The sequence below is a fragment of the Cyanistes caeruleus genome, chromosome 5, assembly GCF_971803275.1.
Source record: "Cyanistes caeruleus chromosome 5, bCyaCae1.hap1.1, whole genome shotgun sequence".
In the NCBI taxonomy this organism is placed as follows: Eukaryota; Metazoa; Chordata; class Aves; order Passeriformes; family Paridae; genus Cyanistes; species Cyanistes caeruleus.
The window spans coordinates 2,804,878-2,832,546 of NC_141705.1; the positions used below are offsets into that span (position 1 = coordinate 2,804,878).

Here is a 27,669-nt window from a genome sequence, read left to right on the forward strand (position 1 = left end):
TTATGTCTCGAGGCACAATGCTGACCCACGCGTTCCATCTGATAACTCCTGTTTTAGCAGTTTGATGTCAGAGTGGGATGTTGGGCTCCTGAGGCTTCCTACCCTCTAATGGAAAGTGGATATACCGATTGTGTGCCGGGGAGGGGACGGCCTCCCTCCGAATTTCCTGACCAGGGTGTTTTCAAAGCGCTGCTTAGGAAGCCGAGGGAGGTGTGGGGGGAGCACGGGTGGTTCTGCACGGAGGCAGCGGCCTCCCTTCTCCCTGCTTCACCTTGGTCCTCTGGAGTGGCTTCCCAGGGGATTTAGAGTGCATGAAAAAAAATGCACATTTTCCCCCTGCCCCAAACTGATTGACAGAACCTACCACAGGTGGGTTTTTTCACTAAATATTTGGATTTTTTTAGCAGATGGGTGTGACAAATGACACCTTGTCCCTGGTCACTCTCTGTGCTGTCCCCTCTCTTCCCAGTTCTCCACCCAGGAGTTTGAGGGATGGTTCTTCACCTGCCCTGCTGGTTTTGCTGTTCCAGAATCCTTATTCCCACCTGCCTTTGACCTGGGGATTTGTGGGATGAATCCAGCTGACTTCAGGCTCTTTGCCTCAGCTCAGCCCATCACCTCTTATGGGAATGTGGGGTAATGAAGGCGCAGTTATTTATCTAACAATATTTAACCAAAATTAATCAAATCTGATGGTGATTAGTCCAGGCTCAAGACAGCAAAGCACAGAATCCCTCTGAGATCCTGTTTGTGCAATCACTCACTGCCAGTGTTCTGTTGGAGGTGTCACCACTGCTCCTGACAATCTACTCTCAAGCCATGTGGTGATGGGGTTTTATTTAAATATTTTTAAGGCAGATTTGAAAAGCAGAACAGTTTTTTCTGCTTGCAGTGTGGTTCGGCACGAGTAGTGGAGTCTTAGATTTGGGCAGAATCCTGATAAAAAACAAAGATGATTATATATATTTTAATTATAAGCACTCCAAAACTAAAATACTTCCACTCACACCAGATCCTTGATATTTTTCAGAGAAAAATGTGGAAGTGCTAATACGGTATTCTGCTCCGATTTATTTTACTGTGCTTATATATATTTACTATGAAGATGCACTAGGGAGGGTTTGTAGATGTAAAGAAATGTGCACAGCCAAAAAACTCTTTTCTCTAATTTCCACTCCTTTTATCCTGAAAATAAAATACTGTCTTAAGATATTGCAGGCATCCAGTGGTGGCTTTGCCCCAAAAGCTTTTGGATCTTCTCAGGTGTTAAGGGCAGCACTGGGGACATGGATGAGGAAAATGATGGAAAGGGATCCTGGGTGAAAGGAGATCTCTTAAGGCAAAAGGTGAAAACCCTTAAACTTTGGTATTTGACATTCAGGGGTTTGTTTTCAGGTTTGCATGGCAGATGTTGTTACCTAAGCAGGAGGTAGAGGAGAAGCAAGGAGGGGATTTTATTTCTCTGGGTTGCTCTCAGGGATATTATTAGGGCAGTTGCAATGAAACTGAGCAAATAAATTTCCAAGCAGTAAATTTCCTCGTTCGTGTTGAAGTTGGATGGGGCCTGTTTGGAGAATGGAGGGAAATAAAAAAGAGACACAGGGCCCTGAGTATGCTACGAGTTCTGATGTTGACAATTCCTCGGCATTGTCAGAGCTGAACTCCCTGGGAGTCACTCGTGGCATTCCCAGTAACGCTCCGTGCCTGCATGCACGCATCCCAGAAATTCGGGATGCGCGTGGCGCCTTGATGTGCCTGCCAGGGGATGTCGGGGATGCGTTGCTGACTTTTTGGCTTTTCCCCTGGGCAGGACCTGGAGCAGAGCCCAACAGATAAGCTCGGCCACCCCTGGCAGCTCTCCCTCAGCTGTGTGTGAGGACACACAATAATGCCCCTCGCTCGCTCGCTTGCCTAAAATAGGCTTTTACTGCCTGCTCTGTCCGGCAAGGAGGGCCACAAAAATAGATGTGAAAATTTCATGTGGTCCTGACCTCCTCATAGAGTTTCATTGTGCTTAATTGTGATGTTCAGGTGTGAAATCTCAAATTACTGAAATTTTCAAGTTGCTGCTCTGGGTAGTAAGACTTGGCTGAGGAGATTGATGGGGTGTTTCTTGTAGGGTGAATCCAGGGTTTTTTGTATCCATGTCATCCCCATGAAGGGCTCCTCTGTGGAGGTGCAAGGGACAAGGGTGTTGAATCTTTTTGCCCCCTCCTTGGCTGGAGGGAGGCAGGGATGGTGCTGTGGAGGAGGAGAAAATGAGTGGCAGGCTGGTGGTGGTTGGACTCGAGCTTTGGATGTGTCATGGGCAACCTCCTGCAGGGTTTGACCCCACATTGCCTGGCAGGAAATAAATGGATATTTAATGTGAGCAAGGCAGAAGAGCTCTTGAGAAGTCTCTGTGTGTTTTCTCCTTCCCTTTGTCATGTTCCAGTGGATTTGCTGCTATCCCTGAGTGATGTTGTAGCACTCCAGTGAGCTTTTAAGGTACCAGCCCAGAACTGTGATGGCTGTATCCATCCATCTCCCTGCCTGGATTAAATCCAAGCCGTGTGTTGTTGGGATGAGTGATGAATGAGGCTCTGGGCTTTTCCAAAGTGCCACCTCCATACCTAGAGCAGCTTTTTCAAGAAGTTTCAAAGATCCTGCTCCAACAGATGTAATGAGATGTTTTTGCTTGTGTTGATAAAGCAGCACCTGGTGCTCCTCCAGCTGGGTACGTGAGAGAGCTGTCAGCAAAGATTGATACACCTTGAAAATGATAAGAGGAGCCAAGAGTTGCTGCCTGATAAAAGCACAACGAGAATTTCTGTTCCGTTTCCATGTATCCATGAGGACAGGCTGCAGCTCTCTCTTCAGCATGTGCCTGCTATTGTTCAGGATTATGGGTGTTTTTTGTCTCTCCCAAACTATTTCTTGCAAAAGCAGATAAACCAAAACATGTTTTCTCCTCAATGAATATTTATGGGCTTCCAAATCTCCCTGCATACTTCTGCATGTGTAATTAGGCTGGAAGTTGGGTAAGTGAGCATTGGAGAACTACAAATGTGAGAGCCTGGGGAAAATGCTTGATGTTTCTGGTTTATTTGGGTGCTTGCTTTTTAATAATAAATTGCACTTTTTAGATGAAACAGCTTGTGTTTTCCAAAAGACGTGTCAAAAGCAGGAATAACTGGGGCTGTTGCAGCAGCAGACTTGTCTGGTTAAGTGATGCTTTTAATCACATGTGCAGCATCCAAGTGAAATTTGGGAGAAGTTGGGTGATGTAACCATCTCATTTTGTTTAGGGGCAGATGAAGTCAATCCTTTCCCTCTTTTCTACAGCTCTGCTCCCACTTTGAGTTGGAGCCTTTGAACCCCATCGAGGGCAAGACTCAAGTTTCCATTTGATCAGCCATGATTTTGTTTACAGCAGCTTTCTGCATGCAAAAGATAATTGTTTTTTTCCTGCAGTTCTGGAGTTTTAACGTGAGTTACACCCTCAGCTTAATTTTTGGAGAGTAGCAGGGCTTGGCTTGAAGGTGCGTGGCCAAGTCATGGGATTGCAGCAGCTCTTACAGGTTAGGATTTGGAAGTAGAGATCTGGAAAGGAAGCAAAACCCTCATCTGAATAACTGTAACTCCATGTTACATCTCTGTAGTTTTCCACAGCTTGGCCTCTGGAAAAGTTTTGGTCTTCAGTGGGTTTTTTCCATGCTGCTGCTGCGCTCGTTGGAATTAAACCCATTCATGTGTTTCATTTTGGTAGCAGCTCAGGCTTGGGGGGTTTTTTGGAGAACTTAAGGAGAAGGATGCCAGGTTGGAAGCGTTCAAGGCCAGGTTGGATGGGGCTTGGAGCAACCTGGTCAGGTGGAAGGTGACCTCGATGGTCTTTAAGGTCCTTTCCAACCCAAACCATTCAGTGATTCTTTACTTAAAAAGTACCTGTAGGACAAATAATGCCACAGAGAGGCTGCCTTTGCTGCAAGGAATGGGCTTTTGGCAAATACAGCTTGGTTTTGTTTTATTTTGTAGCCGATACCCAAAAAACGCTTCATAGATTCTTAAGAAAATGTTATTGTTGGCACTTGGAAGTTTGAAGTGGGAATTTCCCGGGTTCCCCCATCCTGTGTATTCAATGACATTTACTAGTCCCTAACCAGCAGTTTTCTTTCCCAAGAGCAGTGTTGCTTTCTCCTCAGATTTATGGAGGCAGCGTGGTGAGTTGACAGGACATTAATGTGCTCATCTTGGAGGCACTGCCTGCAATCCCTTGGAACTGCCTGGCTGTTATTGTTGACTCCTTAACGAGGGCAAGGAGGGTTTCCAAACGAGGGTGACTCATGAAATCGTAGCCTCAATCTATCAAACAGCGATGCATTGGATTAAATGATTACTTCAAGGATTAGGAGTTAGATTTTTGGGGAGGTGGCGAGGGAGGGAGAGAAGAGAAGAGTAAAAATACATCAGAATTACAAAGAACTAGCCAAAAAAAGCTGCCAGACATAATCCCCTAGCGATCAGATAATGCCAATCCTGCGCTTGGTTCACGCTTCCAAAATGGGAGATGTTGTAAAAACTGAATCTCTGCTTTTCTCTAGAGATCATCTCCTGCCAAGAGAGTGATGCTTCACCTCCTCCTGAGCCTCCTGCTCTGCTCCTGTCAGGTACCTCTGATAGTAACACTCTTCTGATGTGGTTTTTTTTTCCCCTCTTTCCAGCTGAAAGTGAAGGTGCTGGCTGCGTGTTACTGCACACATCGAGGAAGGTAAGTAGAGGTGCTCTGTGAAACACACTTGAGGGGCTGCCTAAGTCTAAGTCACTGGCCTAAGCAAAAGGCATTTAAAGGCTTCTTCTCTTGAATTCCTCTCCCTTTCTTTAAACCTAAAAAGCCACGTGCTGCTCATTCTCCAAACAATTTTTCTGTAATTCTGATTGTTCCACTGCTTTTTGTCCAAGACAATTCCTTGACATGTTAATTCATCACTTTCTCTCCTGCAGCTGCCTCCACAGGGATCCAAGTGTGTGCTGCTGAGCTCCTCGGAGCTGGAAGCAGAGACACCCAGCAGACATGGCTGGGATTTGGTTCCCTCTTTATTCCAGCTAATCAGTTGTTCTTCACGAGGTTCAGCAGGAGTGAAATCCCTGGAAACAAGCAGTCTGGGAGGAGGATTAGGAGCCCACACTTAGTTTACACTTGCTGCTGAGACTGTAGCTCACTAATGATAAGGTGAAAGTGCAAAAAAAGCTCACATAGCCTTTGTTACTCCAAACCTTCAGCTATGGAAGGGCACAGAAAGTACTCAGGGAGGAATTGGGTTGGTATTTTAATAACTTCTCTGTGAGGGTGAGGAGGCCCTGGCACAGATGCCCAGAGAAGCTGTGGCTGCCCCTGGATCCCTGGAAGTGTCCAAGGCCAGGCTGGATGAGGCTTGGAGCAACCTGGGCTAGTGGAAGGTGTCCCTGCCTGTGGCAGGGGTGGCACTGGGTGATCTTTGAGGTCTATTTCAACCCATGCTTTTATTCTCTGATTCTGTATTTAGTACCACATGAAGTTTTGTCTTTAGTGGTGCATTAAGTTGTCTTGACTTCCTGCCTGAATGCTGGAAGGAGTGGCTGTTGTCATGGGAACTTGTAGCATCACTGATCCTGGTAAATCACAGAATCATTTAGGTTAGAAAAACCCTCTAAGGTCAGCAAATCCAACCTTTCCCCCAGCACTGCCAAGGCCACCACTGCCCCATGTCCCCAAGTGCCACATCCATACTTTTAAATCCTTCCAGGGATGGGGACTCCAGCACTGCCCTGGACAGCTGTGCCAGTGCCTGAGATCTTGGATCTGTTGCAGGTTGTAACTTGAGGTTCTAGTTTGTGTAGCCTTGTAAGCTTTGGGGGCTTTTTAGGGAATCCCAGAGAGCTCTTTAATTCTGCTTTGCTTTAGACCTCTAAGACAGCTCAAATCCTGAAAAGATATTTCAGAAGGCTGGATTAGTAATGGGAGGAAAATGTGTGATAGCTTTAGAAACCTTTACCCCAAGCTAACAAAAAAACCCCAAAGCAAATAAATACCAAAGAAAACACTACCCAAAACAAAGCCACCACCACCGAAAGAATTTAAACATTGTTTGATATAGAATCATGGAAAGTTAAAATAAGCAATTCCATGCTCAGGAATGAAAATGTCTTTATCCCTAATTTGTCTTGTCTAATCCCAGTGCCAAGGTTCTCAGTCATACACACTTGACTGAAAGTAACCTGAGAACTTAATCACTTAAAAGTGCAAATTCTAAGTCCAAATGCAGGATCTGCCTCTGATAAGAAATAGTTGGAAACTGCTAACTCATAAGTGTCTCTTCTATTTTGTTTTTCCTTTTCAGAGCTGTAGGATTCTTGCTTTTTCTGGCCTACAGTTCATGCTTGAGCATTTTAGTGTGCTGTGGAGCCACAAATACCAGAGAGCTTTAGCAGGGCTTGAGAAAAATATACTTTTGCCAGTTTTTCCCTCCAGGGAGGATGAGTGGAAATTTTGTGCTTCAAATGCAAAGGAAATTGGGACCTGACTCATGGAGGAGATGGCTCCAAGTGTCTGGGAAGGGGGAATCACCAGCAGAGAAGTGAGAAGCTTTGTCTGGAGAGGTTTCCCTGTAGGTTGTCCCTGTCTCTGGTGGTAGCCTGTGGTTCTGGAAGGGCAGTTTGTGTCTTGGGCGAGTTGCTGTCTAGCAGGGCACTTGGTGGGCAGGAATAAAGGCTTCTTCACACAGATTAAGCTGCTTGATCACCATCACAGAGTGGTTCTGAGGGAATTGGCCCAAAGGACCATGGCAGCAGCCCAGGCAGGACTCTGCTCAGGAGAACAGGATTTTTCGGAAAAAAACTTTGCTGGTGGCTCTAAGTGGAGGTGTCTCCTGAGCAGCCAGTCAGGGGAGAGCCTGCATTTGGAGCCTTGTTGATGAGTTAGAATGTGTGATTTTGGCCTGCCTGAAGTCAGGTGAGGCTGTTTCAGTGTTTCCCCTCTTTTTTGGCACAGCAGTTCCTGTCACGGTGCAACATGGAGCTTTGAAATCAAGGATGCCCAGAGCTCTTCAAATGACTCTTGGGTAGCTGGCTTGGGTTTCTTCCTAAGCAGTTTCCAGCATCAAGTTTCCAGCATCAAGTTTCCTGGTGTGACTTGACTATCCAGCTAAAAATATTAGTGAGGGAGCGTTCATTAATCTCCCCTGAACCCAGCAGGGGTCCTGGCTGGAACAGTTGTGCCTGAGCTGTCGCTGAGGCTTTGCTGTGCCAGTGCTTCCAGTAATTTGATTTTGGTGTGTCTCAGGGAGAGATGGATCTCTCTCCTTTTGTGGTGCCTGTTTGCCTTGTGATCTTTAATGTGCATAAAGCCTCTTTAAGCTCAGAGAGTAGATTTAGATTGGGAGTTAGATTAGGAGCCCACACCAGGGAGCATCCTCACAAGGGACCATCATGCTGCCTTGTGAGGGTGGGGAGGCCCTGGCACAGGGTGCCCAGAGAAGCTGTGGCTGCCCCTGGATCCCTGGAAGTGTCCAAGGCCAGGTTGGATGGGGCCTGGAACAACCTGGGATAGTGGAAGGTGTCCCTGTTCATGGCAGGGGGTGGAACAGGATGAGCTTTGAGTTCCCTTCCAGCCCAAACCATTCCATGACTCTCCCTAACCTTAGGGAATGATAACAATGATAAATGGGTGACAAATATGAGTCTTCCCCCTTTTTTCCTATGAAGAACCAACAGCAGGGAAATGAAACAGCAGTGAGGCATGGAAAGTTATTTTCCCAAGGCATTGCTTGAAGCCTGTGGCTAAGCTGGAGCTGAATCCTCCTGCCTTACAATGAGCTGCTGCTGGTGCTGTCAGGCACAGCTCACTGCAGGATCAGTGTTGATTGAGATGAACTTGGGCCTTCTGGTACCTGAAGGGAGCTACAAGAAGGATGGGGAGAGATTATTTACAATAGTCTGGAGTGACAGGACAAGGGGAAATTGCTTCAGACTGGGAGTAGGTTTAGACTGGATATTAGGAAAAAATTCTTTATCATGAAGATGGTGAGGCCCTGGCACAGCTTGCCCAGAGAAAGCTGTGTCTGCTCCACCCTGGAAGTATCCAAGGGCAGGTTGGACGGTGCTCTGAGCAACCTGGGATAGTGGAAGGTTGGAAGTGGATAATCTTCAAGGTTCCTTCAACCCAAACCATTCTGTGATCTGGGCAGATAACCCACATCAATGCCTTTGATTAATTTTTTTGCTGTCCCTCAACTTTCTCCTGCGTTCTGCTTCTCTTGTGCAGAAGTTGGCGACACAAAGCCACCTTTGCTGTTTTGAAAACTCTTATTACAGACGTGTGTTAATCAGCTCTCAATTTGAGACAGACTCAGTGCTTGCACTTCTGAGGTGGAGCTGTAGCTGTGTCACCGTCTCCTCTCCTACGAGCAGATGGTTCCAAAGCCTTGGGGGTGGGAGCTGAAACGCTTCAGAGAATCCTCCCTCTCAAGGATGCCGTGGAAAGAGTGATTGATGCAAAGTAAAACAGTGCTAATTGCAATGGATGTGTACTGACAACTTGATAGTTGCTGTGATAATTACAGTAATTAGGGAGATGTTAGCATTTTTTTGCCTGTGTCTATAAATGGAAAAGGTAAGAGAGAGTGTGCATGGAAGGAGAGGACCCATGAGTCAGGCTCTGGGATGGCCCTTTACCCTGGGGGGAACGTGGCATGGTCCTGGCTGTGGAGGCAGCTGGGGATGAGATTTGTAAAAACAATTCAGAGCTTGGTTCTTCCTGAGCTTGAGGGGAGCTGAGGGTTTCGATGTCTCTTGACAATCTGGTTCTCAGCATCACAAATTCAGCCTGGCAGCTTTCCCATCGGAAAGAAGATCCATAGAAGAGCACAGTTCCCATTTCCTCACTCAGGCTGTTGAAGGAGAGGGCCAGGACTGCCAGCCCTCCTTGTCCAGTGTGTGGATGTCCAAGGGCTGTGCAATGGGAACGAGGCATTTGTAGTTTGATCACTCAGTTGATCGCCTTCACAGCTGACAGGTACAGAAAGGAGTTGAGGTTCTAGAACACACTGGGGCTTTATTTTCCATCTCAAGGCCAGTAAGTCTGGGACAGCAGAAGCAATCAGCAGAGTTGGGCTAATTTCAGCCTCTGCTGCCTTTTTTTCATTGTTGCTTTAAAGCTAAATCCACAAAGGAGGAAAACTACCATGGAAGTGGAAAGAACAGAAATTTAGCAAATGTCAGAAAAGGTGATGGGCTGGATGGAATTCCCCACCTGCCACTTCAGGCTTCCTAACTGGGAGCACTGGGGATAGATGGTTCCCAGTTTGAGGACAACTGGGTTGACTTGGCACTGAGATTCATACTGATAATTTTTCATGCTGCTGAGCTCAGTGTCCATTTCTCCCAAATAACTTTCCCACATTTTTTTCAAACTTCCTGAATTACTTGAACTTAAAGAAAATTTGAAATGCTACCTTAAGTATTTTTGCTTTTAGACCAACTTATCTTACTTTATTCTAGGCAAAACAAACAAACAAACAAAAGAAAAGGAAAAAAAACCAAAAAAAAACCCCACCTTTTTTTTTTCCTGCTTTCTTTGTCAGGGTATAAATGGTACCTGGGCATGGGTACACTGTTAGGATAAGCCTTGAAAACACAAACCTTCAATGCATTAATGCATAAAACGCCTTTTCTCCTGTCATCTGAATGGCCAATAGAATCTTTGGGTGGGTGGTAACCTCAGCAGAACTGCTTGTGAAGGACCCAGATAGTGCTTTGCTGGCATTGTGTACAGCTGTCTCATGCTCTGACCTTTTCCCAACACAGTACCTGAAATTAAAGAATTTTGAGGAGGAGGTCCGAGCCCAGCGAGACCTGGATGGCTTCTTGGCCAGAGCCAGCATCATCCTGGATGAAACAGCCACGTCCTTGGACGATGTTCTCCGGGAGATGCTGAAACACTTCGCTGAGGATCCTGAGAACATGGAGCCGAGCTGCAATTTTGAAAAAATCATGAACACTTTATTCACAGATTCAGGGACCCCACGGGAAGGGAACGGTAATCAGCTCTTGGTTTGCTTTGGCTGGTGGGCTGCTGTTCATTTGCCATCCTTGTCGTGGTGGGGTGCTGGACACTCACTGTGTGGTCCCCAGGCTTGCACGTTGCATGTGACATCGTGGGTTGATTTTTTTTTTTCCCATGTCACTCAGACCAAAGGGCCTCATTTCTCCAGGGTTTTTGTGTTTTGGTGGAGTCCTGCCCCTGTTTCATTCAGATCACCCGTTGTGGTGCTCTGTGGGGTGAGGAGTCAGCAGCACTGAGGTGTCTTGTCTGCCCAAGTTTTGATTTGCTTGTCCTCAGACAGCACTTCAGCCAAGAGACTCTTGCTGGTGTCTTGTCAGCAGTGGCTCCTGTGCCTTGTGGTTCTCCACCTGAATTCACACAGGCTGGGGAATTTTGCCTGCTTTGGATGAGTAGCTGGGGAGGGTTGATCCTTTGTGTCACTCCCAGCCCACTGGAGAAGATGGGAGACACTTGATTTTCCTCCAGAAGCTCAACCTGGGCAGCCCTAGCCAAGGTTGTTTGCTCTGGTGTCACCTTAAGCTATCAACAAATGTTGTAGTGTAGTCTAAAAACGCTGCCTTTTAGCCCAAGATGTGAAGAAGCTTAACTGAGCATTGTTTCTCTGTAGGCACCCCTGATGTTTCAGAGTCAACAGGAATGAATGTACAAACATGTCCATCGCACCTCAAATGTAACTGTCACAGCCTGAGTGAATTTGTTTAACAGATATGTCAAGTCCTGAGCATGTAGTAAGCATGTTCGTGCTTTGGTTACTTCTTGCTACCTGTCTTAGAGCTTCGCATTTGTAATCCCTTTAATTTAGCCTTTCTGCCAATAAAGAACAAAAAGTAAGTAGTGCCATAAAATAGTGTGAGAGCAGTAGCTGGGAAGAGGGGGAGAGAGGGATTGGGAAGGTGACACCCCTCCCAGTCCTGTCTGTGTGTGTGTGGTGGATAATGCTAATCTAATAACCCAGTACTGCAGTAGGATGATGTTGGGAGGAGAAGGCAGCTGCCTTTCTAAGCTGTGAATAGTTTAAGGACGCAGTTCAAAAGCAGCAGGACAAATGTTTCCATCTCTGTCTGTCAGCCCCCACCCCTGCATCAGTCCACTGGGCAGATAGGAATGCTTGGGGTTAGTAGTCAGCTTCCATTTAGAAGGAAATGTTATTTACAGCTGCAGAAGAAATGAGGACAGCCTGTGATGTTTCCCCTCTCTTCTCTTCCCAGTTCACCTCTTATCAGACACAATTCAAGGGGTCACAGCCACAGTCACGGGGGTGCAGTATCAGCAATCCTGGCTCTGCATCATGTAAGTACCTGGGTTGGATGAGCAAAATCACTGACATCCAGACCTTTTCCTGCTGCTGGGAGGAGCAGAGGTTCAGAATGTGCCCTTTTGGGTTAAGATGGTGGTGCTTGTTCCATCCATCCTGTGGGATCTGTCTCTCTCTGGGCTGCTCCTCTTTGCAAACACATGCAGTAGGTGACCACAGCCCCTCCAGGGCATTCAGCTCTTGGATGTTATAGAAATCTGCTGTTAACAAGCTAAGAATGCTGAAAAAATGAGCCAGAAAATGCTAATTACTGAGAAATGCTAATAAAGGAACTTCTCAAAGGGACGAGCAAACTGGTTCATGGGCTGCTTTGCCTGCCAAAGTCTGGGAGCCTGGACCAAAAGATTTCTTGGGTCCTTTGATGGAACCATCCAAACTTTGTAGCTGAAAATTGAAGTCAGACATTCCACGCTACTTAGACACTGATTACTTTGTCTGACAATTAATTTGGACGCTGATTAATTGTCAACACTGTTAAACACTGGAGAAGCAGGCCCTTAAGACAGTAAGAACTCTGTCACCTGGGATTTATGAGCTGTGGTGGCTTCACCCCAGCTTGCACTTGACCAAGACTGGGGTTTGAAGTTATTGTGTCCAAGTCAGGCCTGTGGGGTGAGCCAGGCTGTCCCTTCACAGGGGACAGGCCAGAACCTGAGTCCCTGAGCCAACCAAAGCAGTGCCTTTTTGACTCTGTTGCTTTATTCCTGTGCAGTCTTGGAGTCGAGTTGTCAAGAAATACGTTAATTCCCTGAGAAATGGCTGGGATATGTGGGATAGGTGCCTAAAGGCATGCACATATTTTAGCCTTCACAGCCAGTTTGCTGGGACAACTGTCACAATAGTTTTCCTTCTGCTTGCACTTCTTCTCCTGCCCGCTGTTTATGGCTGGGGAAAATGGAGAGAAATAGAGGATTTTTTTTAAAAAAAAAAAAAAAGTCAAAAAGGAGGCATCACCATCAACAAACAAGAAAAAAATCTCCCCCTTGCTTTTAATTTCTGGTTAAAGAGAAGGATGTGACCTCAGTGGGAAGAGATGACTGCATATCAGGGCTGTGTCCTGAGAAAGAAGAGGGCTGGATGATATTTTGTGCTTTGTGTGCTACTTTTTTGCACCTAGCACGTACAAAGCAGGACCATGAAGAAGAAAATGAGTTCATAAAGTAAGATGGTGTCAACCAAGAGGACTTTGGGGCAGTTTTCACCACTTTGGCAGGGTGACAGCAGTAAGGATATTTAGGTGCTGCTGATGGAAAGGATGGAAGTTTCTCCTGTGGGGTGAGACAGCTCTGTGGAGGGTTTTGGGGAGTGTTGCCTTAACACCAAAGCATTTTAAAGGTCATGATACAAATGCTGTGATTACATACATGAGACTGAAAAGGGTGGGTTCAGCCTGTTAGGAAAGTGAGCCAGAGCTTTAAGTGCATCCATGTGAGTAATCCTGGCTTCCATGACAAGAGATGATTTGAAAAATAAGCTCACAGCCTGAAGGTGTCTTGTGCAAAACTTTCCTTGTTTCTTCCTTTTGTTGCTCTGAAGAGGGAGAAGAAAGTGGTGGGAAAGCAATGATGAGTTATTAACTATAATTATCTAATTATTGCACTGTATTTCTGCTGGAGTTATTGTGCAACAGATTGTGAACCATATTTTTAGATCTTACATTTTTCTTGAAGTCAGATTGCAAAACAGCTTCCAAACCTCTGAAGTAAAAGGAATTTGTTGATGAAAAAATTTTCCATATGAGTGGGAAGAACCTTTAAGATATCTGCTGTTCTTTATCCTTGCATTTGGTCTATACTCTTCACTAAATTTTAATTTAGCACTGCTGGATTGGTGCACCTTAACCAACTTTTAATTCCTGGTGGATGAGATAGAATTGAGTATCATGATAAGATTATATTAATGAGGAAGAGCAGCTCAGAGATAAGGTTTTGGTGGTGTTGCTTCTGCATAGATGATGAGGGGAAATATTAACAGCTGAAATGAATTTGGGGTGAGAAAGGAAAGAATTTTGTAGGATAATCACTGAGTTGTGCAGAGCCTGGCTGCAGAAGAACATTCCTAACAGAGACAAAAATGTGTTGCCCTCTCCTTTGTGCTGGAAAGAAGGCTCTTATTTCTTACCTGATTTATCCTCAGTGAGAAGAGCAGTGGGGAGGACCTGGGGTTGAAATAGTTGTTCTGCTTCTGTTGGGTTTGGTGCTTTCCTGATGGTTTCAGGTCTACGGAAGTTCCAGCAAGGTCAGACATTCCATGTGGGTCTGGGCTTCAGCCACAGGGCAGAACAAACCCTTGAAGAATTGAAGATCTCAAGGTTTCAGTGTTCCAGTGAAGTCCAGGAAAACAACTGAATTCTGATTCACTGCAGGCTTTAGGGCTGATGTTGTCAGAAATTACCAAAACCTGATCTTGCTGAGGCCATACCATAAATTGATACATCAATTTATGGAAAACTTGGGATTCTTCTGTTAAAATGAGAGCTGAGAGTATCAAAGCCTTTCATGTCCCAGTGCCCAGCTCTGGTAGAGTGAGGGTTGCTATTTGTGTGCATGGTCCTTTCCTAGCTGGAAAAGCAAATCTTGAGAGTTGTAGAGCTTCATCAGCTCAGGACAAGATCTCACACCTTTGAAACCGTGGACACAACTCTTTTCTTTTTCCCCTCCTATTCCAGAATTTACCAGAACAGGAAGACACAAACTGGCACAGAGATTTTCTGGTATGAAGCTGCTGCTGGTTGTTTCCTTGGAGAACCTGGGATGAGGGATAGTCCTGTCCCAGAATGGGAACTGTTGTTCTCAGTTATTTCAGTGGGGAAGCTCAGCTTGGAATGCAGCATGGAATGACTGAAGCAGGCAGAGGTGCTGCCAGGAGGGTGCTTGGAGCTCCCCCTGGACCACCCAGACCTGCCATGATCTGAGGGGTAAACTGGATGCTTTCCATGTCTGGACTGGGAAAAATTGGCAAAAAGCTCCAGTGGGAGCTGCTGGTTTTGGTGTTGCAGTTTTGTGCCTCCAAAAGGCCAGGAAACCCCTCCTTATGCCATGAAGAGCTGACTTTATCACAAGCCAAGTCCTATCACACCCCATTCCTTCTTTCTCTGCCTGACAGATGAAGATAAAAATGCCTGATTCTTAATTTTTTCCTCTTGGATTGAAGGATATCTGATTTTAAAAAGGCTTAACTGGGTGCTGGTGGATTTTTCTCCTTCATGTCCTGCTAGGAGAAACATCAGCTCGGTGGGTTATAGACCAAATGTCCCTGAGCTGATGGAACTCCCCAGGCATCCCAGCTTCCAGGCTGAATTCTCCTTGCCAGCAGATTGATATAACTGCTGATTTCCAGAGCTGAATCCTTAGAAAAAAACATGAAATCAAGCTGCTCCATAGTCAGGATGGAGTAGTTGTAGAGCCATTTCTTCTGGCTGGATTGCTAAGGCACGTGGACTGGGCATTAAACTGATTCCCTAAAGGTGTTTCAGCAGGCAGAGCAGAGGGAAAAAGAAACCTCTCTGCAGGAAAAGAGTGGTTCAGTGATTTGTGTGCTCTGTGTTGCTGTAGAATTTCTGTCTTTGATGTAGCCTGTCATGGAAGTGGCTCCTGTGGAGGAGTTTAACTCAGAAAAAAGCCAGGTAGCCTCTCAAAAATAGGTATTGTGAGATGACAGTGGATAACCAGCAAGGCTGCTGTTGAGATAATCAAAATTTGAGGAGTAAGGTCCCAAATTTAATGTATTACTGTGTGAAAGATGGGACTGGTGTCTCTCTCAACAGAAGTAATGCAAGTCCATTTTGTGTATTTAAGGATTTTCCAGCCCAAAAGGTCTGTGAGTTTCTAGAAAAAAAACATTGTCTCTGATTTAGCTGTTGAGTATATTTCAAATAGAGATGCTTCAGTTGCTGTCTCTTCCTCAGATTATTCTTTTAAAGGGCAAAATGGGAAATTAAAACAGTTGGACTGCTTAAAACAAATATTTTCATTTAGAGGAATGATTACAAGATTTGGAGCCTTATAAGCAAGAGCCTCTTCTCCAGAATTTACAGCCATCATCTCTCAAGTGTTCTTTGGGCTCAGAGAACCATATAATTTTTTTAAGGGCCTCTCCACCCTTTTTGGGTTTTCCCAGATTTTTCTGGAGAGCTGAAGCTCTGTCAGGTGCTATTTTATGAAAAGAAAACCTCAGATTCAAGCTCTGCGTTAGGAATTTGGGTGCTCGTTTTGGTTCCTGCAGGGTCTGTACAGGGATGAGATGTCTCCTTACAGAATCATGAAGGTTGGAAAAGTCCAAGCATTGACACAGCACCACTTTTTCACCTCTAAACCATGTCCCAAGTACCACAGCTGACATCTGGCAAGTGTTCTTTGAATTCAGAGAACCAATTAATTTTCTTTTAAGGGCCTCTCCCCGCCGTGCTGGGCCATCCCAGGTGGTGCTGGAGGGCTCCTGCAGGTGCTGTGTGATGGAAAGGAGTTCTCAGTACTCACTGGCCTGGAGGAAATCCTTCCCCCTTGGGAGGATGAGTCTTCCTGGAGCCCAGCAAGGTGCATTTCCCAGGCCAAAAGGACTTCCAGCCTGGACTGGGGCTGTTGTGGCTGAGCCCAGCCCTGTGCCAAGCTGTGGGTGAGCTGCCTGGCCTGGCCACAGCTTCATTCCTCACTTTGCAGCTCCTGGTTTCTCAAAGCTGGTGCCTGGAGCTGCTCAGCAAAGGAAGATTTATTGGCAGTGGATGAGAACAAGAAGTGTCATTGTTGTTCTGTGTGGGGACAGGAAAAGGCTGGCTGGCTGATTACCTCTGCTGGGCACTTTTCCTTATTGCAAGGGATAATTTGTTTCTGAATTAACTTCCTTTCTTGCCCTTTTAAAAGAGGGTTTCTGTTTCTCTTAGGTCTCCATAATTTGACCCTTTTTATGATTTGGTTGAGCAATGTGTTATTACTCTGATAACATCTTGGGTGTGGGGCAGACCTGGGGCACGTGGGACTCGGTGGATCTGGGATTTTGGTGGAGCCCTGCCAGTTCTCACTGTCCCAGTGCCACCCTCAGCACCAGCAGAGAGGAGCACAGGGAAGCAGAATTTGTGCTATAATTTAAATGCCCTTTTTATGAGCAGGGTTATTGGGGGATCAAGATAAAACTGCTGAGAACACAACCTGGCATCTCATTAAATCATAGTCCAGCATTTCCTGGGGTGACTAATACTGGGGGAAAATAGATTTTTCAGCTTTCTGGCCAAACCAAGGGAGAATGTAGCTCAACTCAAACCAAAAAGGAACTTGGAGGCTTTGACCAAACCAGACTTGATTTAGAGTCAGCTGAAAATGTCTTGCTAGTTCTCAGTTTTTTTGGGCTTTTGCTATTTACCCTCCAGCTTTTTATTAATTTTTTTTTTTTTTTTTTTTACTGGGAATTTGTTTAAGTGCTATTTAAAAAAAGAAAAAAAAATTGTTGCATATTGAAAGTGATTTTCTTCTTGGCCTGAGCTGTGCTGACTTTTACCTACAGTCTTGCTTGACTTTTTGATTTGATTTCACTTTGATTTCAAAATCAAATTTGAAATCACTTTGATTTCTCCATGTGAACCAGGGAAATTTTTTTGTGCTTTTTACAGATATTTGCACAAGTCTAGTTTGGGACTGCAGTTTTGGTTTGTATTGTATTTGTATCTGGATTCTGGAATGAAACCAAAAGTGGGAGCTGTAAGTGCTCCACCAGGGAATAAGATTTGAGTCAGCTAAATAATGGCTTAAATGTGAAGAAAAGCTTGAGCTGCTGAATGATGCATGGGCAGGAGCGACTTGGCCTTGCACTGGAAGTATTGAAACACCATTTTTTTCCCCAAACATAACAGATATTTATGGATATAACAGATATATATGGATATAAAAGAGAGGGGGGGAAGATTCAGATGAGGCTGCATTCTGCACTGTTCCTTCCCTCCATGCAGCCAGGCTCAGATAAATCCCATCTTCTCTGTGGCATCTGTTTAAATCTGGTTTTAATCAATTTTGTCCTCACTATATCAACTCCAGCCTGATTTGTAAAGGTGTTATTGATCTGAATTATTTGTGCATTGACCTAAGTGTTGGAAATTCTCAATTTTAGTGGTGTGATATTGGGATTTAGATTGATGTGTCAATGTCCATAGAGTTCTTCACAGAGGAGCTGGAGGAGACTTTGAGAAGAGTGAGAAACCTCAAACTCCAGCACTCTGGATAAAACTATTTCAGATAAAAATTGTTGGTAATAACAGTGAATTTCTTGGTGTCTAGTAAATGTGCTCCATGTGAAATCTTTCAGTACTGTGGGATCCCCTTCTTGCCCTCAGCTTAAGGAAACAGTGAATTCCTGACTAAGAGAAACACAAATTTCTGGTGGCTGCCAGGAAAATGATCCTGTGTGTGAGACAGACCCGATAGAAAAGCTTTGTTTTTTACAGTCCAGTTTTCCCCTCTGTACCAAAGAAGCTTTTTGAGCTGAAGTGGGATTGTGGCACTACTGGCAGGATTCTGTCTCTGGAAAACACAGCTCTGGAGACAATTCATGGAGCTGAAACATAACCCTGTCACTCCAGGGAGAAAGAAGACTCCAGAACATGTGGCTTGCTTCATTATCATACTTTATAATAGGTTTTTCCAAATTGTTTTGTACTTCAGTGGTTTTGTGCTTGGTCAGATCCTGCCTGGTGCTCTTGGTAGGGAAGGGATGATGTCTGGGAAGTGTTGGCACAGCTCTGGGAGCCACAGGTAGCTGATTCCTGCTTCTGGCCATGTCTGGGATAGAAATGATATCCAAAATTCCCAGCAAACCTTCCTTTTCAAAACAGATTAATCGATGAGCGCAGCAGCTGAGGTACAGAAGTGCTGAGAACTGAGCTCAGAATTAATGTTAATGGTGCAGTAACCATTCACTGCTGGTGACCAGGTGGGTGAAGGTGAGAGAACTGAAGGTGTTGGGCCACTTGAAGGTTCTCCAGCTGGTCCAAAGCCCAGAGTTCATGTCCCCTCTGGCTTGCTGAGCTGTAACACGAGGAGAGTTGTCTGCTGTCCAGCCACAGCTGGATTGCAACCAGGGGCTTGGCTTTGGTTGTGAAAACAAGTGTAGCTTGCACTCTATTTTCAATTACTTCAAAAGATATTTATTCCTCACCTTAGGACCTGCCTTGATCTTTCTCTCTTCCAAAGCTGATTCAAGTACAAAAAGAACAAGAGGCTGTGGTGAAGGGGAAGTTAGGAAATAAATGAAACGGCGTCATCTTTCTCATGTCCTGTATTGTTCTAATTAAGCTGTTTGCTTGCTCTCAGACGAGTGCCTTCTTGAGATTAATTTACAGAAGCAGGCTGTTTCCAGTCTGAGATCAGGAGGTCAAATTCAGTAAGAAAATATTGATGGTGTGATTTTTAATTTATTTTTTTTTAAATTCAAATAATGAAGGACCTGATAGAAAATACAACATGGAGATGAGGACATCTCCTGCCAAAGATCTTGTTAATGGAACAGCCCTCAAGTGCATGGGGGTGAGAATTCATCTTAAAAGGAAAGAAATAAGATGGGATTATGGATGAGAAATTAGAGAAATAAATCCTCCTGTTGGAAGACTGTGATAGCTGTTTGTTAGATGAACAAAAGGGAGTAAGCAGCTGAAATAACTTCGAACCAGGTAAAATGAGGGGAAAATCACTGTGAGGTAGGAGAACACTTTCATATCTCTTCCAGGTGTCTGTAGGCAAACCCTGTGTGCATTTTTCACCCAGTGGTTTGCAGAAGGGTTGGGAAGTGGTTGTTGGCTTTGAGGGGAACAGGAGAGTTGCATGCCAGGCTGGCATTACCACCAAGCCCCAAAGCTAAGCAGGTCCCAGCTCTGTTTAAATATCCCAGGGTGGAGTCAGACCTGGCCTTTCTTGGCCTCTGGAGATGATCCCTCTTTTTGTGATGATTCCACACCACTTTTTTTTGCTAGTCTTGGTTCTGGGATTCAAACATCCATCCCATCCCATGGATCACAGCCAAGGATTTCCCTCCAAGCACTAATCCCGTCTCTGTGGATCTCGAGCAGGGAGGTCAGCCGGGTTTCTTAAACACTTAGGAGCCAGAAAGGGGAAAACAACAGCTGGGAGCAAATGGGGAATGCCATTACAACAGAGAGGTCTGCCTGAGGCAGAAGTGGGAATATATTGGCTTGGCATTTTGCCTTAGTGTTTCCAGAAGCACTTTGGGAGATCAGGTGAAATGAAGTGTAATCTGCTTTCCAATAATGCAGGTGTTTTTTTAATAAGAGGTTTTTGTTGGGGTTTTTTTTAATGTGTAGAAGCTTCTGTAGCTCTGCAAGTACTCAGTGTGTTGCACTCTCTATCATTTGTTTTCTTGGCTGTTAAAAAGCAGCTGGAGGAAAAGGCGGAATACCTTGAAATCTTGAAAGGTGTTTCCCAAAAAACCATGGGTGTCAAATTTTACATAAGAGAGCAGAATTGGGCTGATAGTAACTAAAAGTCACTGTTTAAGACACTTCAGCAGTCTTTAAACACCAACTTAATGTGTTTTTCAAGGCTGAAATGTGTTTTTATGCCTTGTGCAGCAGGGGAGATCATGCCTGGTGCTGTGGGGCCCAGTTTAACGATCCCATCTTCCCTGACAGTTGCACTATAAAATCCCTTCAGCGACGTCACGTTTGCATCAGCCGCCTGGAGAGGCCTCAGAACTGGGGAGAGAACTCCTGTGAAGTCAGATTTGTGATTCTGGTCCTGGCTCCTCCCAAGATGGTGAGTTTTGTCTTCTTGATCCAGAACTTTGGGGCGTCCTCCTGAGTTCACTTTTCCTTGGGCTCCTCCAAGGGTTCATAAATGTTGTTTTTAAAACACAAGGGGATGTGAAAAGGCCGGAGGTCTTCTCAGCAGCTGCCAAGATGACTTATCCTGTTGGTGAGGGGTGGATTAGTGGGCTGTGTCCTCGTCTCATGGCCTGTATCCTGATGGGGAGGAGAACACTGTGTAGTCCCCACACACACCTGGAATGCCCTTAACACTCCCTGGATTCCCCTCTCCACCTGTGGCTGCTATTTTTACAAGTAAGAAATGCAGTTCCTTGCTCAAACCAAGCTTTTGAAAGGCCCTTGTGAGCCTGCAGCTGGTGCCCCACTGCAAAGGTCTGGGTTGCTTCCCAACAAACTTCCCTGATGGGAATGACATTTACCCTGCACGTGTGGCTGCAGCAGCTGGAGGTGATGTAGCCAAGAGGAAGATTATTCTTTTTTGAGCTCTGTTGCAGTGAGGGTGAGATTTTCTGGGTGCTTTTAAGGTCAGCCTCTCCCTGAGGCTTTTTGGGCCTTTCAGAGCTTTTAGCACTTGAAACAGCAAGGTTAAAGCTTGCTCGAGTTCTGGTTCTTTGGTGTAGGCAAGAACAGCACAGGAGAACACTTTTAGTGCAATCAGAATATCCTGAGTTGGAAGGGACCCACAAAAATCATCCAAGTCCGACTCTGATATCATGGGGTGCATCGAGGTTAATTGGGGATCACCATCCTGTCTTCCTAGAAAGCACTGGCCTGACCAAGGTGGTTCTTGCAGCTGATGGCTGAATGGTTCAAGGCTCAAAGACCTTTTCACACTCCAGCTGGCTGTTTACACCTTGGGGCTGCTGGGTCTGTGCTCCTGGGAGCTGCTGGAGAGGTTGCAGACCTTTTCTGGGACAGGATATGTCCTGATTCAATTTCCTGCTCTTCAATGCTATCTGTGTGACCTTGGGACCGGCAGGTCTGGCCTGTCTCCTCCCCCACTTCACCACCACCCCGTTTAAATGGGAATACTGGTGTTTCCTTCTTTCCCAGCGTTTCTGGCAGGTCTTTCCCAAACCGAGCCGCTCGATGCTTTTGGCTTCGACCTCGAAGCCAACAGGCTGAAAACATATTGATGTTCCTTGTGAAAAGCAGGAGGGAGAACAGCTGGAGCTGTGTGCAGCTCCATGGATCTCTCCCTCATTGTTATCTCGGGCCAGCTACGTGCAGAGCGCCCGGCGAACGGCTCCGCATCCGCTCGGATCCCGAGAGTTTGCAGTTCCAATGGTCAGCATCAAATTAAGGGAAGGGAGTGGAGGCCAACAGAGCTCACACTTGCCAATGTGCTTTTTTATTTTAAATGGGTTGGTGGAGCCAGCCCCAAGTGCGCATTTCTGGTGCAGCAGTTAAAATAATTAACCTGCTGACAGCAACGCATTCAATGGGCCTTGCTGGGGAGGGGAAAAAAAATCCACAAAATGGGCATTTGTTGTGCTGGGAATCCAGATCCTTGGCCTTGCTAATGTGGAGGATGGAAAAAAATTGAGTTTTCTTGCAAATACCCATCCTCTTTAAACTGTTCATCTCCTTGGTAAGGGAAAAATGGGAAGAGAATTGGGAATGTTGAAACAATCCTTGCAGCATCTAGCCCAAGGATTGCTGCTGCTTAGAGGTGAAAGGTGGAGCCTCCTCTCTGATGGCAAATCCAGACTGGTTCAGAAACCCTGAAAGCAAGTCCCAGGGAAAATCCTTCACTTAAACCCAAACCTCTCCCTAGAAACTTAAATTGAATGTGCCCTAGTGAGTGTTTGAAGGGGCATTCCTGGTGATGGAATCCCAGAATGGGTTGGGTTGAGAGGGACATTTAAGACAATCTCATTCCAACCTCCTGCCATGGCCAGGGACACCTTCCACTATCCCAGGTTGCTCCAAGCCCTGTCCATCCTGGCCTTGGACATGTCAGGGATCCAGGGGAAGCCACAATTTTTCTGAGCAAATGGAAGAGAAGAGGGTGATGAGTGATGGAGGGGGGGCAGGGTTAGCAATGACTCTGGGACCAGCTCAGTGCCACCCACGCCCGCTCCTCTGCGTCACCCACACTGAATTATTTGATTGTGTTCATGGAGGAATTGTTCATCTGTTCGGTTGTGAATCACGAGAAGCAATTGGGATCAATCACAGATGCTCACTCTTCTTTTCACAGCAGTGTGAGGAGCTTGGAGGTTCTCCAGGGCTGGGGAGTGTTTGGGTGTCTGTGGTAGCTGCTGCATGATGAGTGTGGAGTGTAGAAGAGGTGGGTGGGTTAAAACTTGGCATCAGAAGGAGTTTTTAATGAGCTGTGGTTCTGTGTAATTTGGCCTTGGCAAGTATCTTACCTGTCCTGGCCACAGCAGGAGCAGGTCAGGGTCTGGAGAGGTTGGATTTGATGGGTTTGTGCAGGGATGGGGAGCTCAGCCTCCTTTACTCTTCCCTGTACATTTAATTTCCTGCACAGGGAAAGCAGCTTGGATTCTGTTAGAAGCTGGACCCCCAAAGATCAGGCCTGTGTCTCACAGAAATATTGAATCCAGAAAATCAGCACTTTTTTAATGTCTGCAAGACTCCTGTCCCTTCCAAACATTTAGTGAAGACAGACAAGAGCTCCTTACGTGTGTGCTCAACTGTTTTTTCCCATCCTTTCCTCTGTGCCAGTGGTCACTTGAGCTGAGGGCTCTCAATCTCCACTTGTGCTGCCAGAATTGCCCTAGAGTGGCCGAGTGAATTGAGTTTTAATGCCCAGAAAATAGGAATCAGATGAGCACAATAATCTCAGTCTTTCAGACAAGACATCAGCACCTGCAGAAACCTTGACTGCAGCACCTTTCCACCAATGTACAGCAATGCTGAGGTGCTGTAAGGTGGTGAAGATTTTTGTTTGCCTGGTCTTGAAGGGAAACCAGGGATAAAATGCATGCTCAGCATGATTCAGCTTTGAATTGATTAGTGGGAAGTTGATCAAATAAAGATGGATCAGGGCTTCAGAGCAGGACCTGTGTTGGTGCCTCCGCAGGATTCTGCTGTGGTGGTGTGTTCATCTGCAACAGCTGCCACATGTGCCCTCCTCCCTCACGTCTCTCTGGGATCCTGGGAGCCCCTTTTCAGAGATGTAAATTACAGGGCTTCAGGAGTGAAATTAAATGGTTTTACAAGCACTTTTTCTGTCTTTTTTTTTTCCCTCCCCTTACTTAGAAAAGCACCAAAACAGCCACAGAGGTGGGCAGGACCTTTGCCACGATGTTTTCAGACATAACCTTCCGGCAGAAGCTCCTGGAAACCAAAACTGAGGAGGAGTTCAAGGAGGCCTTGGTGCACCAACGCCACTTGCTGACGGTGGCAAATCAGAGACCCTCAGGGATGAGCGATGGGCACAAGTCACACGGTAACAAACCACTCAAGGTAAGGCTTGGCCAGCACCTCTGCCATGCCCCTGCTTCCCTGGTGTCCAAATCCATCAATCCAAGGGGATTTGGGGTGAGGAGGTAACACTTGAGGCCAGTGGATGCAGCAGCAAGCTCCCAGCACCAAGGCTTCCCAAACTTCTGCTGTCTGCACATCCACCTTCCTCAGATTCTGCTGTAAATCTCCAAAAAGCCACTTCAAAGAGGCAGGTGCTGAAGGGATGCACAGAGCACTTGGGGGTTGAAATGGTTACAGGACTTTGATTCCAGATGCTTAATCGAGGGTGGGATTAATGGATCCCTGCTCCTTGTCAGTCCAAGGTACTTAATCCTTACAATCAGAAGGCTCTGAAGGAAGCTGCTGCTTGTCTTTCCTGCAGCCAAAAGCCTTCTTGGCCATCTCTGCACGGTAATTTCACTTAAAAGTTGCCTGTCAGAATTTGGCCTGAATTCTCCCTGTTTGATCTGTAGCTCTGTAAAACATTACTTGCTTTGTACTTTAAAGTTCGAGGGAAATGCTGTAACTCAGCTTTCTTTTCTGGAATTTCCTGTGTGTTGGTCATTGCTTTGTTTTTCCGTTCAGAAATCCATTCTTTAAGCAGACAGCATACCTGAAAAACAAATTGTGCCATCTCCAGCGTGCTGCTCCTGTCCCTGCATTACAAATAACCCCAAAGCTTTAGGATGCTTACAGTGCAGGAGCTGCTTCACTTATCACTCTTATTTTCCCCCTGGAATAGATTTAAGGAGTTTGATCTGCACATCTGGAAATGAGCAAAGCTCATGTTTTTGCTGCGGAATCCCCATGCTCATAGGTAGTGCTTTGAACTTTGCTAGACCCCATACCTGCTCTTAGCTTTGCAGAAGAAGTCCTGAAACCTTCTTTAAACCCAGGTTGTGCAAGGCAGGGATATTTGGAGTAGTAATTTACCTAAAGTGGGTTTAACCCTTTATACCTGGCCTTTCAAAGGGGTTTTTGTTAGAGCAACTGAAGAGTCTGGCTTTGTCTTTGCTAGAAACAGCAAAAAAAAATGTCTCCAGAGGGTTTTCTGCTCTGTGGTTTGGTGAAGAGGGCTGGATGAGACACTGAGCTTGTAGATTTTGGCCTGAGACTGGTGATTCCTGCTGGCCTGCTTGGAAAAGCAGCCTTGGCCAGGCAAAATCTTGATTTCTCCAAGCCAGTGCTGTAGAGAGTGACACTTCTTCCTTCAGCTCTTGCTTTTGGCATTGGCAGTTGTGGGCCTGGATTTGCTGAGCTGTTGTTTTGTTAAAACAATTTTATCTTTGAGCCCTTGAGAGATGCAGGCTCTGCATCCCATCCCCACCTCACCCTGCCAGCACAAAGAGCTGGGAAAGGAGATTTCCTGGCAAGCCAAGGTATGCCTGGAGAAGTGAGGTTGATTTGAGCCTCTAGGCTGGATTCCTCAGCTCCTGAGAGCCATCTCCAGCATCTCCTCCCCTTGTGGAGAGGAAGCATTTAATATGAGCACAAACCCATGTGAGACCAGGAGTGTAATTTCAACCTGTCAGCCTCCCCCAGGGAAATAAACACCCTGACTGGAGCCCCTGGACTGTGACAAGTGAGCTCTCAGGAAGGTGTAAAGTCTCTGGGTGACATGAAAATCTGGCCCTGTTGGGTCCTGCAGCAATGGGAGAGGAAACAGGCCTTAAATTTTGTGTGTGAGTGGGATTTTTTGCAAGTGCTTGTTTTTACCTCTGCTGAAGTACTGAGGGGGATGTGACAGTCACATTCCCTGCTGTGCCTACAGCACCGTCACTTTGCCTTGGCTCATCTCAGAGGATTATTTAGGCAAGGCTATGTACTCAATCATAATTAAGTCAGCCTGAAATCCTCTTGTTTACTGAGGCATCTAATTGTGATTTTGTTCATGGAGGAGCCCCTAACAGCTGTGATGTTTTTCTGGCTGTGATTTTGTGTCCTGTGTGGATTTGTTGAGGGGGCTGTATGTGCTCAGCATCAGCAGGAGGGAGGATTCAGAGGATGTAGTATTTTTAACTAATTAAACAGAATTGAGTCCCTGATCTCTGGAAAATACTCCTGCAGCCCCCCAGCACTTTTGGGGAGGGCTGAGGAAGGGTCAGAGTTGTTGTAGCAGATTTTTTCTGTTTGACTTTCTTGCTGCTAAGTGCTGGCTTAGCCTCTTCCTCAAACCCAAAAAATGCCAAGAAACTGGGAGGGATTTGTAGAATGGAAGGTGGAAAAATTAATGAACTTCATCTATTTGGATAGGTTGGGGAATAAAAGTGAAACCAAAAAGGGCTGTAACTTTGGAGGTTAGTAAACTTAGTCTTTTACATTTTGTATTTTTTCTCTTTTGTAACTCAGTCTTTTAGCAGCCTTCTACTGGAAGGAGGCCTGCAGGAAGGCTGGAGAGGGACTTCTTGCAAGGGCATGGAGTGACAGGAGAAGGAGGAATAGCATTAATCTGAAAGAGGTAGATTTAGATGGGATATTGGGAAGAAATCCTTCCCTGTGAGGGTGGTGAGACCCTGGCACAGGGTGCCCAGAGAAGCTGTGGCTGCCCCTGGATCCCTGGAAGTGTCCAAGGCCAGGCTGGACGGGCCTTGAAGCCACCTGGGCTAGTGGAAGGTGACCCTGCCTGTGGCAGGGGGTGGAACTGGGTGGGCTTTGAGGTCCCTTCCAGCCCAAACCCTTCTGTGATTCTGTGATATCTCTGGTGCAGCCCAGGTTGAGTCTGAGGGTAGGAGAGCAGAGAGGAAAGCTCACAGGAGGATCAGCCCAACAGAAGGAACAGCTTTTCCTACTGGTGAGGTTCCGCTGACACCCCCTCCCCTCATTTCACACACACAAGAAACAAGTGCATGGAGGAATCATGGGGGGCATTAAACATAACCCTGGTGCCTTGTGGCATGAGTTAGGCAGTGCTTTCCTCCTCTGCACACTCCCAGCTGCCTGGAGCAGGCTTTGTGCCCCAGAGCCCCCTCCCTGCTGCCCCAGGCCAGGAGCAGCCACGTTCCTCCTCCCCTGGAAGATGAAACACCCCGAGCATCCTTTCGCCTGTGCTCACTGCAGCATGATAAGTAAACATCCCAGTCTGAGGCCATTGTGATTCTCTGGCTGACTCATGCCTTCAGGAATCTCTTTCTGGGGGGAAAAATTAAATTGCTTTTCGAGAGCATCTGGCTTTGATGTCCAACTCTGCCACCAAATATGGTTGAAGCGCAGGGATTTTTTTGGAAATGCTTAAAATGCAGATGTTTTGCTGGTGTCTGCTGGCAACACATCTGTCTGCTCATCCTGGTTGTTCAGGTTAGAGTTGAAACTGTCCTGAGGTTCAGAAAGTCCTACAGGTGTACTGGCAAATTGCAACAGAATCGACTTAAATAGCTGAAATCTGAGATGATACAGTCACTGATAGAGGAGCTGGTCCCCTTTTGCACCCCAAACCCAGTGATTGTTGTGCTCAGTGTATTCCTTCTAAAGGCAAAGATTCCCTTCTTTATTTTGTTTGTGGTTCTGATTTTCCAGGTGCTGCAAACAGGTGAATTCTAAGAGAGAAGTAAAAGCTGTGTGTAATTCATTAAATGAGCACTGTAGTGTCAAGTCCTTTCTAAAGCAGTCATTTTTATCAGTTTCCACACGAACCAGCCAAAGGAAGAGCTTCCTGCTGCTTTGAGATTATTTGTTGGTGTAAATTTTGTATCTGTGATTTTTATTTCCCCCCCCTTACCCTCCCTAGCAGAGATTATAAGTTTTCTGTGCCTGGTTCTGCAACAAATACACGAAACATTTTAGCTGAGGCGGCTGGGGTTGTTATCGCTGCATAAAGGTGCATTTGATTTTCAGAGTGGTTTGTGAGCTCTGAGAATAACAGGAAAAAACCTGACAGGTGCCTCATTTGTAAGTGTTGCCTACCCTGACGCTTTCCATGTGCTTTCCATAAGGAAGGAGTTGTGAGGATTGGGAGGCTGAGAGTCAATAGCAGCTGTCACATTTTCCTGACAAGCTCCTCATTGCCTGTGGTGAGCACCAGATCCTATCAGCAATCCCACTGCACCTTGCAGCCTCCCAAACCAGGAATAAAAGGGAACATGT

General features: G+C 46.0%; 1 protein-coding gene across 26 annotated transcripts in view; it reads left to right on the top strand.

Annotated features, from left to right (window-relative positions):
* SLC4A11 (solute carrier family 4 member 11) overlaps window positions 1-27,669 on the top strand; it is a 134,979-nt gene that overhangs the window by 74,781 nt on the left and 32,529 nt on the right. For 14 of the 26 annotated variants that reach the window (XM_086889695.1, XM_086889689.1, XM_086889692.1 and 11 more), the window contains 6 exons: window positions 4,701-4,747; window positions 9,820-10,051; window positions 10,686-10,748; window positions 11,287-11,368; window positions 20,020-20,143; window positions 23,383-23,589. In XM_086889695.1, the coding sequence (XP_086745821.1) occupies window positions 4,701-4,747; window positions 9,820-10,051; window positions 10,686-10,748; window positions 11,287-11,368; window positions 20,020-20,143; window positions 23,383-23,589 (755 nt within the window). The remainder of the gene's footprint in view (window positions 1-4,700; window positions 4,748-9,819; window positions 10,052-10,685; window positions 10,749-11,286; window positions 11,369-20,019; window positions 20,144-23,382; window positions 23,590-27,669) is intronic. The other 12 variants (XM_086889706.1, XM_086889691.1, XM_086889703.1 and 9 more) reach the window with 1 other exon arrangement.